The 13,226-nt window shown below is 40.4% G+C and overlaps 1 protein-coding gene across 1 annotated transcript in view; it reads right to left on the bottom strand.

Annotated features, from left to right (window-relative positions):
- Positions 1-13,226, bottom strand: part of ntrk2a (neurotrophic tyrosine kinase, receptor, type 2a) — a gene marked incomplete at its 3' end in the record, with an annotated part of 96,945 nt that overhangs the window by 78,169 nt on the left and 5,550 nt on the right. Inside the window, exons 3-7 of the mRNA XM_080466707.1 lie at positions 12,670-12,741; positions 12,144-12,212; positions 9,938-10,086; positions 1,778-1,911; positions 28-160 (exon numbers count right to left, since the gene is read on the bottom strand). Of these exons, the coding sequence (XP_080322833.1) occupies positions 28-160; positions 1,778-1,911; positions 9,938-10,086; positions 12,144-12,212; positions 12,670-12,741 (557 nt within the window). The remainder of the gene's footprint in view (positions 1-27; positions 161-1,777; positions 1,912-9,937; positions 10,087-12,143; positions 12,213-12,669; positions 12,742-13,226) is intronic.

Here is a 13,226-nt window from a genome sequence, read left to right as displayed (position 1 = left end):
GAGTTGTTTGCCAGAGGGTAAACGTACAGAGTATATCGAGCAGCAGCGAGGACTCCATCTCTCCAACGATGTTCTCAGCTGTGCAGCTGATTTTTCTGTTGTGATCAAGCGATGACAGGTTGGAGAGTCGCAGCACCGAAATCTGTCCCGATGTCTCGGTCTGAATGAGGAGTAAAGCACCATCAGGAATTAATTCTCCACACAAACAAGAATCACTTGTCTCATGATCACACAACTTTTAGATCAGGTCAAGCTTTGCTTCTCCAAACAAACGAACCATGCGCCATTATCGCTGAACACAAAATAACTTGAGCCATTTGTGAAGCCAAATTTTTTCCAGGATTCTGATTGGCCAGATGGCTTCATGCTTCGCGTTGCACTGCGCCCTACAGGTTTGGCATGTTCAGTGTAGCTCTGAACCAGATGTAAATACAAATCCATGTAAATGAAGATTTTGTTTTGTAAGCCAAGAGGTGGAAATATCAGTTTTTGTAAAATCCCGGGTATAGATAAATGTGGCCTTATACACACTCACAAAGGAAGGGAAGACAGACACAGCTGGAAGCAGTCAGGGACAAGGCTATTCAACATGGGGATGGAGTTGAGGGACACATGCACACTAAGTAGACAGAGGAGACGGAAACACGGGTGTGACAAGAGGTGATCAGGCAGAGACTTAACGAAAAAGCATTGAGACTGTGGATAAGGAAGTTCACAAATCGGTGACAAGGAACACTACAAGCAGGTATTTCTGGGAACAATGTAGGAGTACAAACAGTAGAAAAACACTGATGGAAAAATACCAATAAAAAACACAAAACAAGGTAAACTACTAAACTAAACACTGCAGCTGAAACAAGTTGCTCAGTAAATTATTTTTTAAAGTCTTTGCTGATTGTTTGTGAGGTATGTGTAGTGAGCTATGTTACTCGTTGACAATAGATTTAAACATTTAATGACCATAAAGCAAAAATTATTTCCTAATGTATAAAATAACACAAAAGCAATGCAAGTCAACGTTCCATCAAATTCAAAATTTTGTCCAACACTGGATCGATTTCATGTGCTCTTGTATGAAAATAGTGAGCCTGCATTCCTAGTTGACTATCAGTCTGTAGTAGGATATGCATAGTATAGTATAAACAGTACATACATTATATCCCAAGTAAATTAGGCCTCTGTGAAGGTAGGCTGATTTACTGTCCCAAAACACATTTAAATTATAACGTGTATTGACACATATAACACTGAGTGTAAATATTATACACAGTAGAATTTGGTGGCGCGTCAAAGTACAGTTCCAGTAATGTCCATAAAGGTGATTCAACGCCTCTTTCAGTTTACAGTTTCAACAAAAACTGAGCATTATAAGGTTCATGAAGGCTGAATTTACTGCCACGTTCTTGCAATAAACTATACAATTTTTTCATTCCCCTCAAAGACTAACAACTGAGGTGTGTGGAAAGTTGAGACGAGTATAATTTTGTTATGAAAGATGAAAGTTAGACACAGTAAATGATCAAAACCATACTTGTGCGTGTGTGTTTTTGACTACAGAGTCACATTTCCCCACATTATAACATCATAGGAGACTGGTGTGAAATATGGGGACAAAAAGCAAGTCTCCATAAGAAGAACTTTTTTGGGGTGAAGGCATGACTTTAGGTTTGACTAATAAGGATTAGATGAGCACATGTGGTTAAGGTTAGGGTACATAATCTGGAAATGAGTGTAGTGAATGTCAATGCATCTTTTGTGTGTGTGTGTCAGTCTTCACCTCATCGTTGGTGACTAGCGTCATGTTCCAAATCAGCTGAGGTGAGGGCACGCCAGATGTCGTACAGGACAGTTCCACGTTTTCCCCCTCCAATACAGTCACTTTGGATGGGCTCAATGTTGCCATGGGAACCTCTACATACAACCAGGGAGTGGGAAGGAGGAGAAAAGAGAGGAGGAACAGGAGAAAAGGGGGCACAGACATGGAGAGAGAGAGAGAGCAGAAGGATGGAGGTGGGGTTGAGGAAAGAAAGGACGCAAACTTAGGATTCACGGCCAACTCTTGTCTTTTCAGTTGAAACACAAGGCACGTAGCAACCTCAACAATAAAAGTGGAAGAGCAGGCAAATACACACCCACCACCGCAGAGCCAAACGAAACACACACAAAGAAAAGACCTCCAATTCAATCTCTCTCTCTCTCTCTCTCTCTCTCTCTCTCTCTCTCTCTCTCTCTCTCTCTCTCTCTCTCTCTCTCTCTTTCATTTAAGCGCACTCACCCCAATCAAACAGTCAGACAAAGGGACAGAGTTCAAACACAGTGATGGTTACACTGATTACCAGTGCATGTCTTCAGCAGCACAAGTACTAAATTGATTGGACACAGTCTGAAGTCTGAAGCGTCCGTCAAACCAAAGACATTGGGGACGCCGTGTGTGGACGTGTACATAGGTGAGTGTGTGTCTATAGTGCTGACCAGGGGGTGACCTGAGTATAACCAATCAGGCTCAATCAGAGTCTTGCCATCCTTGTCCCCTGTCCAATAAGATTGATAGAGAAGAGAAGAGAAGAGAAGAGAAGAGAAGTGAAGAGAAGAGAAGAGGTGTAGACAGCTACTGCAGATAAAGCTGGACAGATATCTTATCACCCCCACCCACCCCCACCCCACTCCCCTGTCCGTTGGCAAAATGCTTATCACCAGGGCAACCCACTTATCACTACGGCAACCCACTCAATCACCATGAGACGCAGTAAAAACCAGTCATTTGAGTGGTGGCAAGCCAACTGCCTTATGTGAAATCATGAGGATTTTCTTTTTTGTAGTTAGCATTGGTAAGCCAGTCTGTGCCTGTGACAACATATGAGTCATGACGTGGAACAATTTCAGCTGATGTGCATCAGCATTTGGCCCGTGCCGCTACGCACCTGCAGCCAGTGGTGAACATATGGAAAATACTGACAGTCAAATGTCTGCTGAGCGGCAGCCAACAACACAAAACATTTCAGGCAAAACGTCGTAGAAGGCAGACGGCATTTAAATGTGATGTAATTAAGATTTGACGAGAAACAATGCCAGTTTGTGGTCCAGGGCCATAGATGGATTTTTATCAGCGAATGACGTTTAAGCCTGTTAACGACAATTTTTCAACATGTCAACTCGGTTAGCTGTTCACATCAAGGTTTAATAGTTCCATTTAATTCTCGGTGATGAACATCATGTCAGTTAATACAGTAAAGACTTGACATGAATGACACTTAAAATTCAAATACAATAAATAAGACACCCAAAAATCCTACTTTAGTAAGCATAAATCAATCTCTTTCTTCTCAGTGGGGCCGGGACAGTATAGAAGAAGAAGCCATTAAATTCAGGCAGCTTTTGTTGTCTTTTTAGGAAGAAATACCAGAATATGCAAAAAAAAATAATTAATGAAAGAAAAAAAAAAGTGCAATCCAAAATCCGATCTGCTGCAGTGTTTCTCTCCAGGCATCTTCGATTGGTAAAAGCAAGTTGCTTCCTTGGCCACAGGATTTCAGAAACCCTCAGCATGCATTATGCAAACTTGTCCTCATCTTCGAATAAGGCAAATTTTACGACTGCACTGCTGCTAGCTGCTGTTCGCTCTGTGCTGTCTTATGTCTCCCCAGAGGGAAAATTGGGAATGGCAGTTACTTGTATTGGAAATTTACATTCGACTTTGTATTGTTTATACGATGTAAAGTCATCCCAAACTGCCCAAATTGGACTGTCCAATGTTTAGGATCAGTCTAATAAGATAGTGAGAAGATTTGTTGAAAATTTCTAAATCTAAATCTGAGACCGAGTGAAATGAGAAACCAAAGAACTACTTTAGAACATTTTTTTCTGAAATCATCAATGTTCTGTCTTTTTTTTCTTTTTAGTTTTTCTGCATTGGTTTTATTTAAATACCTCTAAAGTAAAGAAAAAACACAAAATTTAACATAAAGAGTCTCCACAAGGGTACGAGTCATGAGGAGTTTTCCGAACAGCTTCATTGCTTTGGGATATTTTCTTCAAACACGAGTAAAGAGAGCCGCGTTTTGTATGAAAGATTAGTGTCTCGTCTTGTGTTTTAATTAAGGTGGTGGAGGACCCTGTAGCGCCCACATAGAATATCACATATTGCATGGATTACCAATTATGAACAAGTCTACTTCCATATGGATGCATTTGAAATTCCCGTATTGTCCCCATTGATGCATTTGTGTCTTGACTGTAATTTATGACCTGCATTTGCTTGAAGGTCACACACTTGCAGTAAGAATACGGTTTATAGTGTCCATCAAAATTAGATTTGAAAGGTCACCTTTTTTTCTTTTCACTTCTTTATCATTTTATACTTCTAGTTGAGATAAAGATGTTTTACTTGGAAAGCAACTCATTATTCATTCAACCTGCTGATGAAATTAGCCTATCTGCCTCCTTGTGGCTTATGGGAGGTAGGACATGCATACACGTGGTCATAACTATGACGGGTGTCCTTGTCATTGTTAAAATTATCTCCCACTGCCAGGATGTATAATTGGAAATAATGCACTCATGTCAGGAGAAGAGGTCTTACCTGTAGGACAGCACTGAGATAATGTCCTGGAACTGTATCCTGGTGGCATTTATTTTTAATAACCCTGGTTAATGTAGGTTCTTAAAGAATTTTGGCTTGTGCAGGACTTATGTAGTGTCCTTTTTGCTTCTTATTTCATAAGAAATATATTTCTCTGTCAATACTTTGGCTCTTCGGTCTATTCACATGACTTTGTAGGGCCCTGTGGTGCCATTTGCAGCTTATTTGCATTTTGTCTCTTTTGTGCCTCTTACGTTTGATTTGAAGATGAATTTCTAAAAAAAATCAGCGTCACAAACAAAATATTATTTTTGGAAAAAGCGACTTCCCTTGCAGAGAAATTTGTAACCCTTTTCAAACCATCTAAATTGAATGTGTGTAGGATTCACTGAATCAGCCATGCTTATATATCCATCTGTGATGCTCCTTCACTTCTTAAATTCAGGCTCCCTTCATTCACCAGGAGCGCTCAGAGCGTTTACTGTACTATGAATGAGCTGTGAATTACAAGCACAGCATCTCGGATATGCCCAGGTGATGTGACACTGAATATCTGCTCACAACTCGTATTAAAAGGAAAGCAGCTGCTCTGTGGAATGAAACTTCCACACAATACAGCGCTGCATACTTGATCTGCATTGTTGGAGGTGTCATTGTTGTCACCCCTTGTCACTTCTTGTTACATCCACAATAGCTACATTTGTAGAGATGTTTACAAAAAAATATTCCCGTACAGTATATAGCCCTGTTTTCTATCTACAGGAGAGAGAGCGAGAGAGAGCGAGAGAGAGAGAGAGAGAGAGAGAGAGAGCGAGAGAGAGAGAGAGAGAGAGAGAGAGATACACCTTTCTTACAAAATATTGTACAGCGCAAGTGAGGAAATGCTCTGAAGGGTCACACAACACAAAGTCTGTCCGTGAGTTTGCTCCTGGATGGTTGTATTGTTCATGAAACTGTCAAAACGCTGTCACAGTGATTCACACCAGCATGAAGACGGACAAAAAAAAACCTGCATGAGTAGCATTAATAGTTGTTAATGATTACGGCTTCATCTTTTTTTCTTTTTTTGAGAGCCAATCATTAACACCACATTTGAGTATGACTTCAGATCATGTGAAGGTCTTTATTATCACCATTAAATTGCATTGTACTTTAGATAATGAAGTACCATACTGTGCCACTTCACTCGAGTATATTGATTTTTTTGTTTTTGGAGTATTTGTAATTTATAGGATTCATTATCTCTGTTTTGCACCACTGTTTCCTCCTCTACAGTCAACACTGATTTTAGCCTTAAAGGATAGGATATTAACATGTTGTAAACGGTTTGGGTTAGGGTTAGATGTATAAGACTTGTAATGAGGAGGAGACTTCCCCACTCATCAAAGGTACCCAGTGAATGTTTCAGGGAGGAGCGTCTACTACCTTGACCTCTGTTCCATGCTGTTCGGTCCTCAACGCAACATCCTGCACTGGCACTCGCTATGAATTGTGAAGTGTAATATAGGATTCGGTCTTTAAACGCACACATTTTCCATCATATTTCAAAGTCATAGCAATTTCTTTCTTCTTCCTCCCATAAAAATGATTTAATGAAGTGTTTTGACCAGGGGAGCTCCTCTGTTTTTATTTTAAGTCGTGGTTTCTTGCAGGAGTTTCTGAATCCTTTCCTTGGCAAAGTTTCCCTCCTAACAACAGCATCGCCTCAAAAAGAAGGCAAGAGACCTAAATGAAAGTAGAATAGCACTCGGCAGCGTTTCAACTTCTTACTAGATTACCTCAACTAACTTTAGAGAAATCTCAATAGAGTAATTGAGAGTGCATAGTGTTGACTTACTTTGGTGTTGATAAAAGATTTTGTATTACAGCTTTCATACCTCTTTTAATTACTTGCAAAGTGAGCAGTGAAAAGGATCTAACCAATTTAGTTGCTCTGATCTTCCATTTACTATTTGTGCACATCTAATGCATCTTTGTTTTATGCATAAAACTGCGATACACAAAAGGAGGAAGACTCAAGCCAAGATGAAACACAAGCCGAAGAGGGGAAAATGACATGATTTACAATCAAAAGACAGAAAAAGAGAGGGCAAAATGTCAAAGGAGCCCAGGAGACAATCATTCGAGCAGAATAACTGATGAACTGACAGAATGACAGACAAACTCAGAGGAAGACAAGACAGACTCCACCTGTGCTCTGATATGACCAGAAGAAGTCTGGTAATCCATCTGTTGTCCGTCCCACAGCCCATGGGACACACCTTTTCTCAGGACAGCTGGATTCAGTTATTCACTTTTATGCAGTTTGAAGTATTTTACAGAAACCTAATAACCAGCAACGCAAACTTTACATCTTTCCATCCTATCCTTGAGTAAAAGCACAGCTTGAGGAAGAGAAATGTAGAATGACAAACTCTTCAGTCCTACAGGGCTTTTGCGTTGTCTAAATCAGGGCTTTTAATGTGAGGCACACACAACTTGAACCCTCCTGGACATATTTGATTTTAAATATTTGTTAAGCCTTGATCCAAAAAAGTTCCCTACAGATTTATTAAGTATTTCTAAATTCCAATTCTGATCTGCAACTGCCCTAATTTTCACACTCAATTGTTTACACTTTTTGTTTTTGAAATATATTAGGATTTTAGATTCCACACAGTTGTTTTTAACGCAATTTTGTTTTTTAAAACGAATCCTGTGGAGAAGGCGTCCCGAACACGTTGAAAACCGCTGGTTTAAATTATCTTATTAACAAATAACGGTGTGGGGGTGTGTTAAGACCTGCAGCTGTTTGAAGGCCAGCATTTTTGCTGAGTGACATAGTGGACTTGTTTCTGTATTGCTCAGGCAGTGGACTGACTGCAGTAACATCAGAGCAGCACTTTTGAGTAGAGTTGAGAGAGAGAGAGAGAGAGAGAGAGACAGAGAGAGAGACAGAGAGAGAGACAGAGAGAGAGACAGAGAGAGAGAGACAGAGACAGATATGAGGCTCATCTAAGAGATCAGTGGCAGCCCGGGGGCATCATTGGGCATTTCCTCTCCTTTGTGCTTTCCTCATAATGTCACTCAGAAATGTTGAGGCACACAGACAGAAGGATATACATAAAGCAGGGGGACAGATGGAAAATGAAGAGAAGGAATGATGACCACAGAGAAGGAAGCCGGCAGTTTGGCCAGACTGAGAGGTCTTTTGGTGTATTAGTGTCAGCCCTGGGGCATTATTTGGTACCCCCTCTCCCTGACCAACCATGTCCTCCTACTCATATGTCACTCTGCCAGGGGGTCCCCTGGCCACCTCTCCAGGGGCCCCGCTGTAACTGTGCTAATGCCAAAAATAACCTCTGCTAATGGAGGAGAGGCAGAGGGGACAGATCAATAGGAGTTATCAATGACATTTGTAGCTTCCTGCAAGCAAACTTATTGTTTGTGTCCTGCACGTCCCAATTGCCCCAAGCTATTTTTGACCAGATCCATTTACTTTGTCAACAACAGAGAAATACTTCCAGATTTATCTTTTGGTTTATGAGGGTGAAAATCCGATTAGATTTCAATCCAAGACCTATAAAGCTGTGTTGACTGCTCTCATTGTGTGTTTTATATATTTAAACCAGACATGAAGATTTTGTTATAGGCTCACTTTACAAAAACAAACTAAATCTGACTGGACTTTTCAGCCCCCCAAAGGCTGGAACAAATTTAATTTGTTTACTTGGATTAAACTCAACCTCTAAATTATTATTATTGAATGTCAGTTTTCGCTCAGATATGTGCCTCGAAAACAAAACTAATCCAGCCTCAGACTTTCAGAGACAGGTCAAGTTGTAATTTGACACTGTTTATGAATAGAAGAGTGTTCAAAATAGAAAGATTCATGAAAAATTCATGGAGTGGGTATAAAGTAGGAAAGAATAAAGCGTCAATTAACTGCTGACATTTATACATTCAAGCTTGATAAACACTCCCATAAGCAAGTACATAAAAAGCTTGTGGTCTGTGGAAGCCTGTCCCACACCGACAGTGAGCTTGCTGGTTAGCTTGACATTAAACTTTTACTGTAAGTACTGCTGAGTACACAGGGTACACACTGTAAGCTTTCTCTGTATGTTTTAATGTCACGTTATTTCTTATCAGATTTTTTTTTTTTCAACTGAGACATGGTTATCTATTTTTGTAATCAAATCTGATGAAAAATGCATTTTATTGGTCATAAAAACAGACTGTTGCGGTTATAGTGCGGCTTTCCACAAATCCAGAATGGATTCATAGGTAGATGAACAAAACATGATGATTCAGAGAAAGAAAAAGGATATGAAATCTGCTGCGTGACAGCAGGTCACCAGTGCTATAGGACATAGTGCAGATGGTCTATATAACACTTCATTTTATTGTGATACATGCAGTGAAATTTCTCTACTCAGCATCTTTGAGACTCCCTGATAGCATCTGTGTGTTGAATTACACAAATGTTCCTCCTCGGTATAATGTGCCTCTATAACGTCCTGCGCACTGACCTTTCTATACCTGCGTCTCGGGTGGCGATAACCACTCTTTAAGATGACACAACTCAGCACATGGAGCACACGGCGCACACACACCTCCATCTGGCAGCTAATCTATGTATCACATCCCCCCAGCACAAAGATCCATCAGCCTGTTTAGTGTTGATGGCATTTTAGTGACACACGGCAGAGACCTAAGTACAGTTCTAAGGCCTCCATGACAGCAGGGCTCTCAGGGTGCATGCATGCTTTCATTTAGTCATTTGTTTGCTTGTTCATGTGTGAGAGCTTGTGGCTTTCAGCGCGGCACAGTGCCCAGGGAAATTACAATTTACAGGCTAAGCAGAGCTCGGTGTAAGTGGAATACAGTATGTGGAGCATCCTCACTGCAGACTGTGGAAACTCACATGCAAGCAGATATTACAGACTTCGACCGCAACTTTACTCAATGCATGAATTGTCCTCTTTGTACAGTAACTCTTGCAGGTGTTAACAGCGAACTTGACTTCCTCAAGTCGCACACACACACAACCGGACAACTAACAGAACACTTAACACACTTGTCTGACAATAACTGTTCTTGTATTCTTAATGTCCTGCACTTAAACACATGCACATTTGTGCAAACACACAGCCCTTTACAAAAAAACAGATGTGCCCATTACACGAGCAGGAACGCACAAAATCTAAGGAACGATTTGGAAAAATCTTTAAACAGGAAACTGTTATAGATTGCTTTTTTTTTTTTTCTTTTTCTTCTCCAGGTGTTTCAACGCTTTACACGCCACTGCAGCCTGTCAATGTTTTTTCCAGCTCCTCACTCTCTCTGGGAGCATGCTCTATCTGTGTGTGCCCTTACCACAGTTTGGTAGTGTCAGTCTGGACAGGAGTTTGCGTCCTCCTCCATCCTCAATGCAGCGCAACTCCTGAATGTCTGCTTCCTCTCCTAACCACAACTTGATCCACATGTTGTCGCAGGAGCAGTGCAGCGGGTTCCCTGAAAGGATCCTGGACACACGCACACACACACACACACACACACACGCACACACACACACACACACACACACACACACACACACACACACACACACACACACACACACACACACACACACACACACACACACACACACACACACACACACATGATCAAAACCTGTGGGGAACAGCAAGCAGCAGAGCATCATAGAGAGACTTTTAGAAAAGAAGAAGAAAAAGAAGGAATGTTTGGCTTCTGTCTCTGCACAGTTTAAACGTGTATGAAAGGAGTAATTCAAATGAGGATTTTTTTTATTTTTTTTTTAAGTAAAGAATTTATGAAATGTTATTTCCACACTCAGTGTTTCCAAACATAAAGCAGCAGCTATAATCGTGTTCGCTTCACTTCGCATAAAAACTGGAAATGGTGAGCGAGGGAGCTGAATTTAAGAAAACAAGAAATCTGTCTCTAATAGCTTACTAATGAACAGTTTCGCCTTTTTTCGTTTAATCCAAACAAAAACCAAGAGGTTGAGGTTCAAATGTTGCTGTTTGCAGAATCAATCCCGAGCCAGAGCCAGTGATTTCCTGCTACAGCCCATCAAAACACCATCTTATTTCTTTTAGTTTAACCTTCGTACAGATAAAATATTAGATACTGTGTAACCTCTGACGCAAACTGAGCGATTAACTTCTGATCTTTAGACTGAATCAACAATGACAAACCCTAACGAGCTATTTCATGAGAGTCATGAGCCAATGTGATCCAGCCCGACAGTATTTGCCTCTCAAAAAAATGTTGATCAAATGTTCGTTCAGATGTTTACAGGGTCTGATTTAAGAAGGTGGAGTCATTCATCCATCTTTTGTATGGACATATAGCATATAAGTACATCGAGTCAGTGAACTAAAGCAAAGTGATCACCTTGCTGCACACCAAAGGTTTTAAAAGTATCACAGTATGGGCCCCCTGTTTACAAAGCATAAACCAAACGAGGCCTCTCGGCCCACCCAATTTATACACTAACTGAGAATTTTATTGCCAGATTTCTTATTCTTTGTGACATTATAAGACATCAATGGCCATTGAGATCTGTTCATTTTACCTCCAAGTATTTCTTTTTATGAGGATTTCTTCTCAGACTTTAAAAGGGGAAAGATCCTGCAGGGACAAGGCATTCCCCTGAACCACTGATTTATCTTGCTGTTGTGCAGAAGCGCCGGAGCAGCGAACCCCTCATTATGAGAAACACTGCCTCATACCAAGTAGTGCATTTGGAAGCCAAGTTTGCTATAGCATCATTATAGAAGATGTGTGAGCAGCTGATTGATCTGCAGTGAAGATGCTGAAAGTAAAAGCTCTCATAGGGCTCTGAAATCAGCTTACGTGCACCTTTAATTATTTTTATTTTGTCTTCATTACACCATTACAAACATGGCATTCATTTTAGTTCAAATAAAAATGTTCTAATCATTTATCTTCAAGTCAATGGTGGTTTACCCTCCACTCATTTATTTTATGTAATTTGTTAGCCATACTGCTCATTTCTAAAGATGTGATTTTGCTGTGCCTGGACCAGTCTTTCTATAGTGTTAACCTGCATTCTACCATATCTGGGTGTATTTAACTCTCCATATGAGAAAGCAAACACTACAAACTTCCTTCATCTTGTTCAGGGTATTCAAGTAATTTCAAAATGTTCCCTTTATAAATTCCACAACGTTACGGGTTTCACATAATTCTAACACGTCAGTAACTCAATGAGCAGCGAGTTAAACATCGCTTTATTGCAGCGTTAGGAGGCGGTGGAATGGGTGCATCTGTGTTTATTGACAGGTGCCGCAGCTTATCGGCCTTCAGCTCCTATCTGTCATCACTTTGTTGCCTGAAACTAAATTTTAAAGCCTCCAGGGAACTCCAGTATTAAAAGAAACCTATTACCCAGCTTCACAACAGAAACCTATGCATGACATTACCGAAGCTATAGGTCTCTGTACATCTAAACGCCGAGATAGGGACTGGAAGGGAAACCAGACTGACAGACTCCGAGATAGAGAGATGGAGAAAGCTCCTGTGAACTCACAGATAGGAGATGTTGAGGTGCTTGAATATCCTCCAGGACAGCGACGACAGGTTGTTATCTTTCAGATTCCTGAAAATTAAATCGAATAGGCAATGAGATTGTGTGTTTATAACACCACAACAAAGTATAAGGTTGTATAAGCAACATCCGACTGCAATGTCTCTCTTCCTGTGTACACTTGTAGACCTCCACTATATTACTCATTAAAAGTTTCCCCCTCTGTGGGTGGTGGCAATTAACCTTAAGTATAGGGAATTAGTTTAAGTATCATAAGTATCAAACTCTAATAGTTTGACAAGATTAACAATTATAAATCTTGTTAACCTCTTCTGGACTTCATTTTCCATCAAACTCTCAGCAATCAGTATTTTTCCATCGTAACATTACAAATTAATTTTCTTCAAATTACAGCACGATTGCTCCAGAGCTACACATCCCTGACAATATTTACCACGAGTATGGTGACTAAGTTACTGCGGTGACATCATTGCAAAGCCATGAATAGGCAGCAGGAGTTTCTACTTACAGGTACTGGAGCTTGACGTTGTTCTGAAAGGCCAGCTTTGATACATAAGTGAGCCTGCTGTTGGTCACCGTTCTGATGCAAAACAAAAACATCAGCATTATAAACACATCCATAAACCGTGAAAAACATTCGATAACTGAAAAACGAGAGAAAACAAACAACTGTGCAACTCAGTGGGGCATTTCTAAAAGTCATCATATCAGGAGTACAAACACCGGCAAAAAGCCTTTTAGGGATTTCCATAAAGTGACGTTACATGCTTTCAAAGTCTGAGGACACATTTGGTGTACTATGGATCCTAATGCAGCACCAGAGTTAGAAGTAATGTTATATGAGTACAGGACTGCAGTGTAAACTGAGACAAGGTAGACACACAAAGGTTGTATTTACCTGACCTCACAGTAAGGTGATATTTACAGAAATAATGCCAGATAAAACTGTATCGATACCGTGTACAATATTAGATATATTGGGAATATTAAAAAAAAATAAAAAATCTATCTCTGTGAAGACGCCTGGTCATCCAGATTAAAGTATCCCGGTCTTCAAATACGAAA

The sequence above is a fragment of the Lipophrys pholis genome (assembly GCF_963383615.2).
Source record: "Lipophrys pholis genome assembly, chromosome: 7".
Lineage (NCBI taxonomy): Eukaryota > Metazoa > Chordata > Actinopteri > Blenniiformes > Blenniidae > Lipophrys > Lipophrys pholis.
This window is presented reverse-complemented; position numbering and strand designations above follow the sequence as displayed.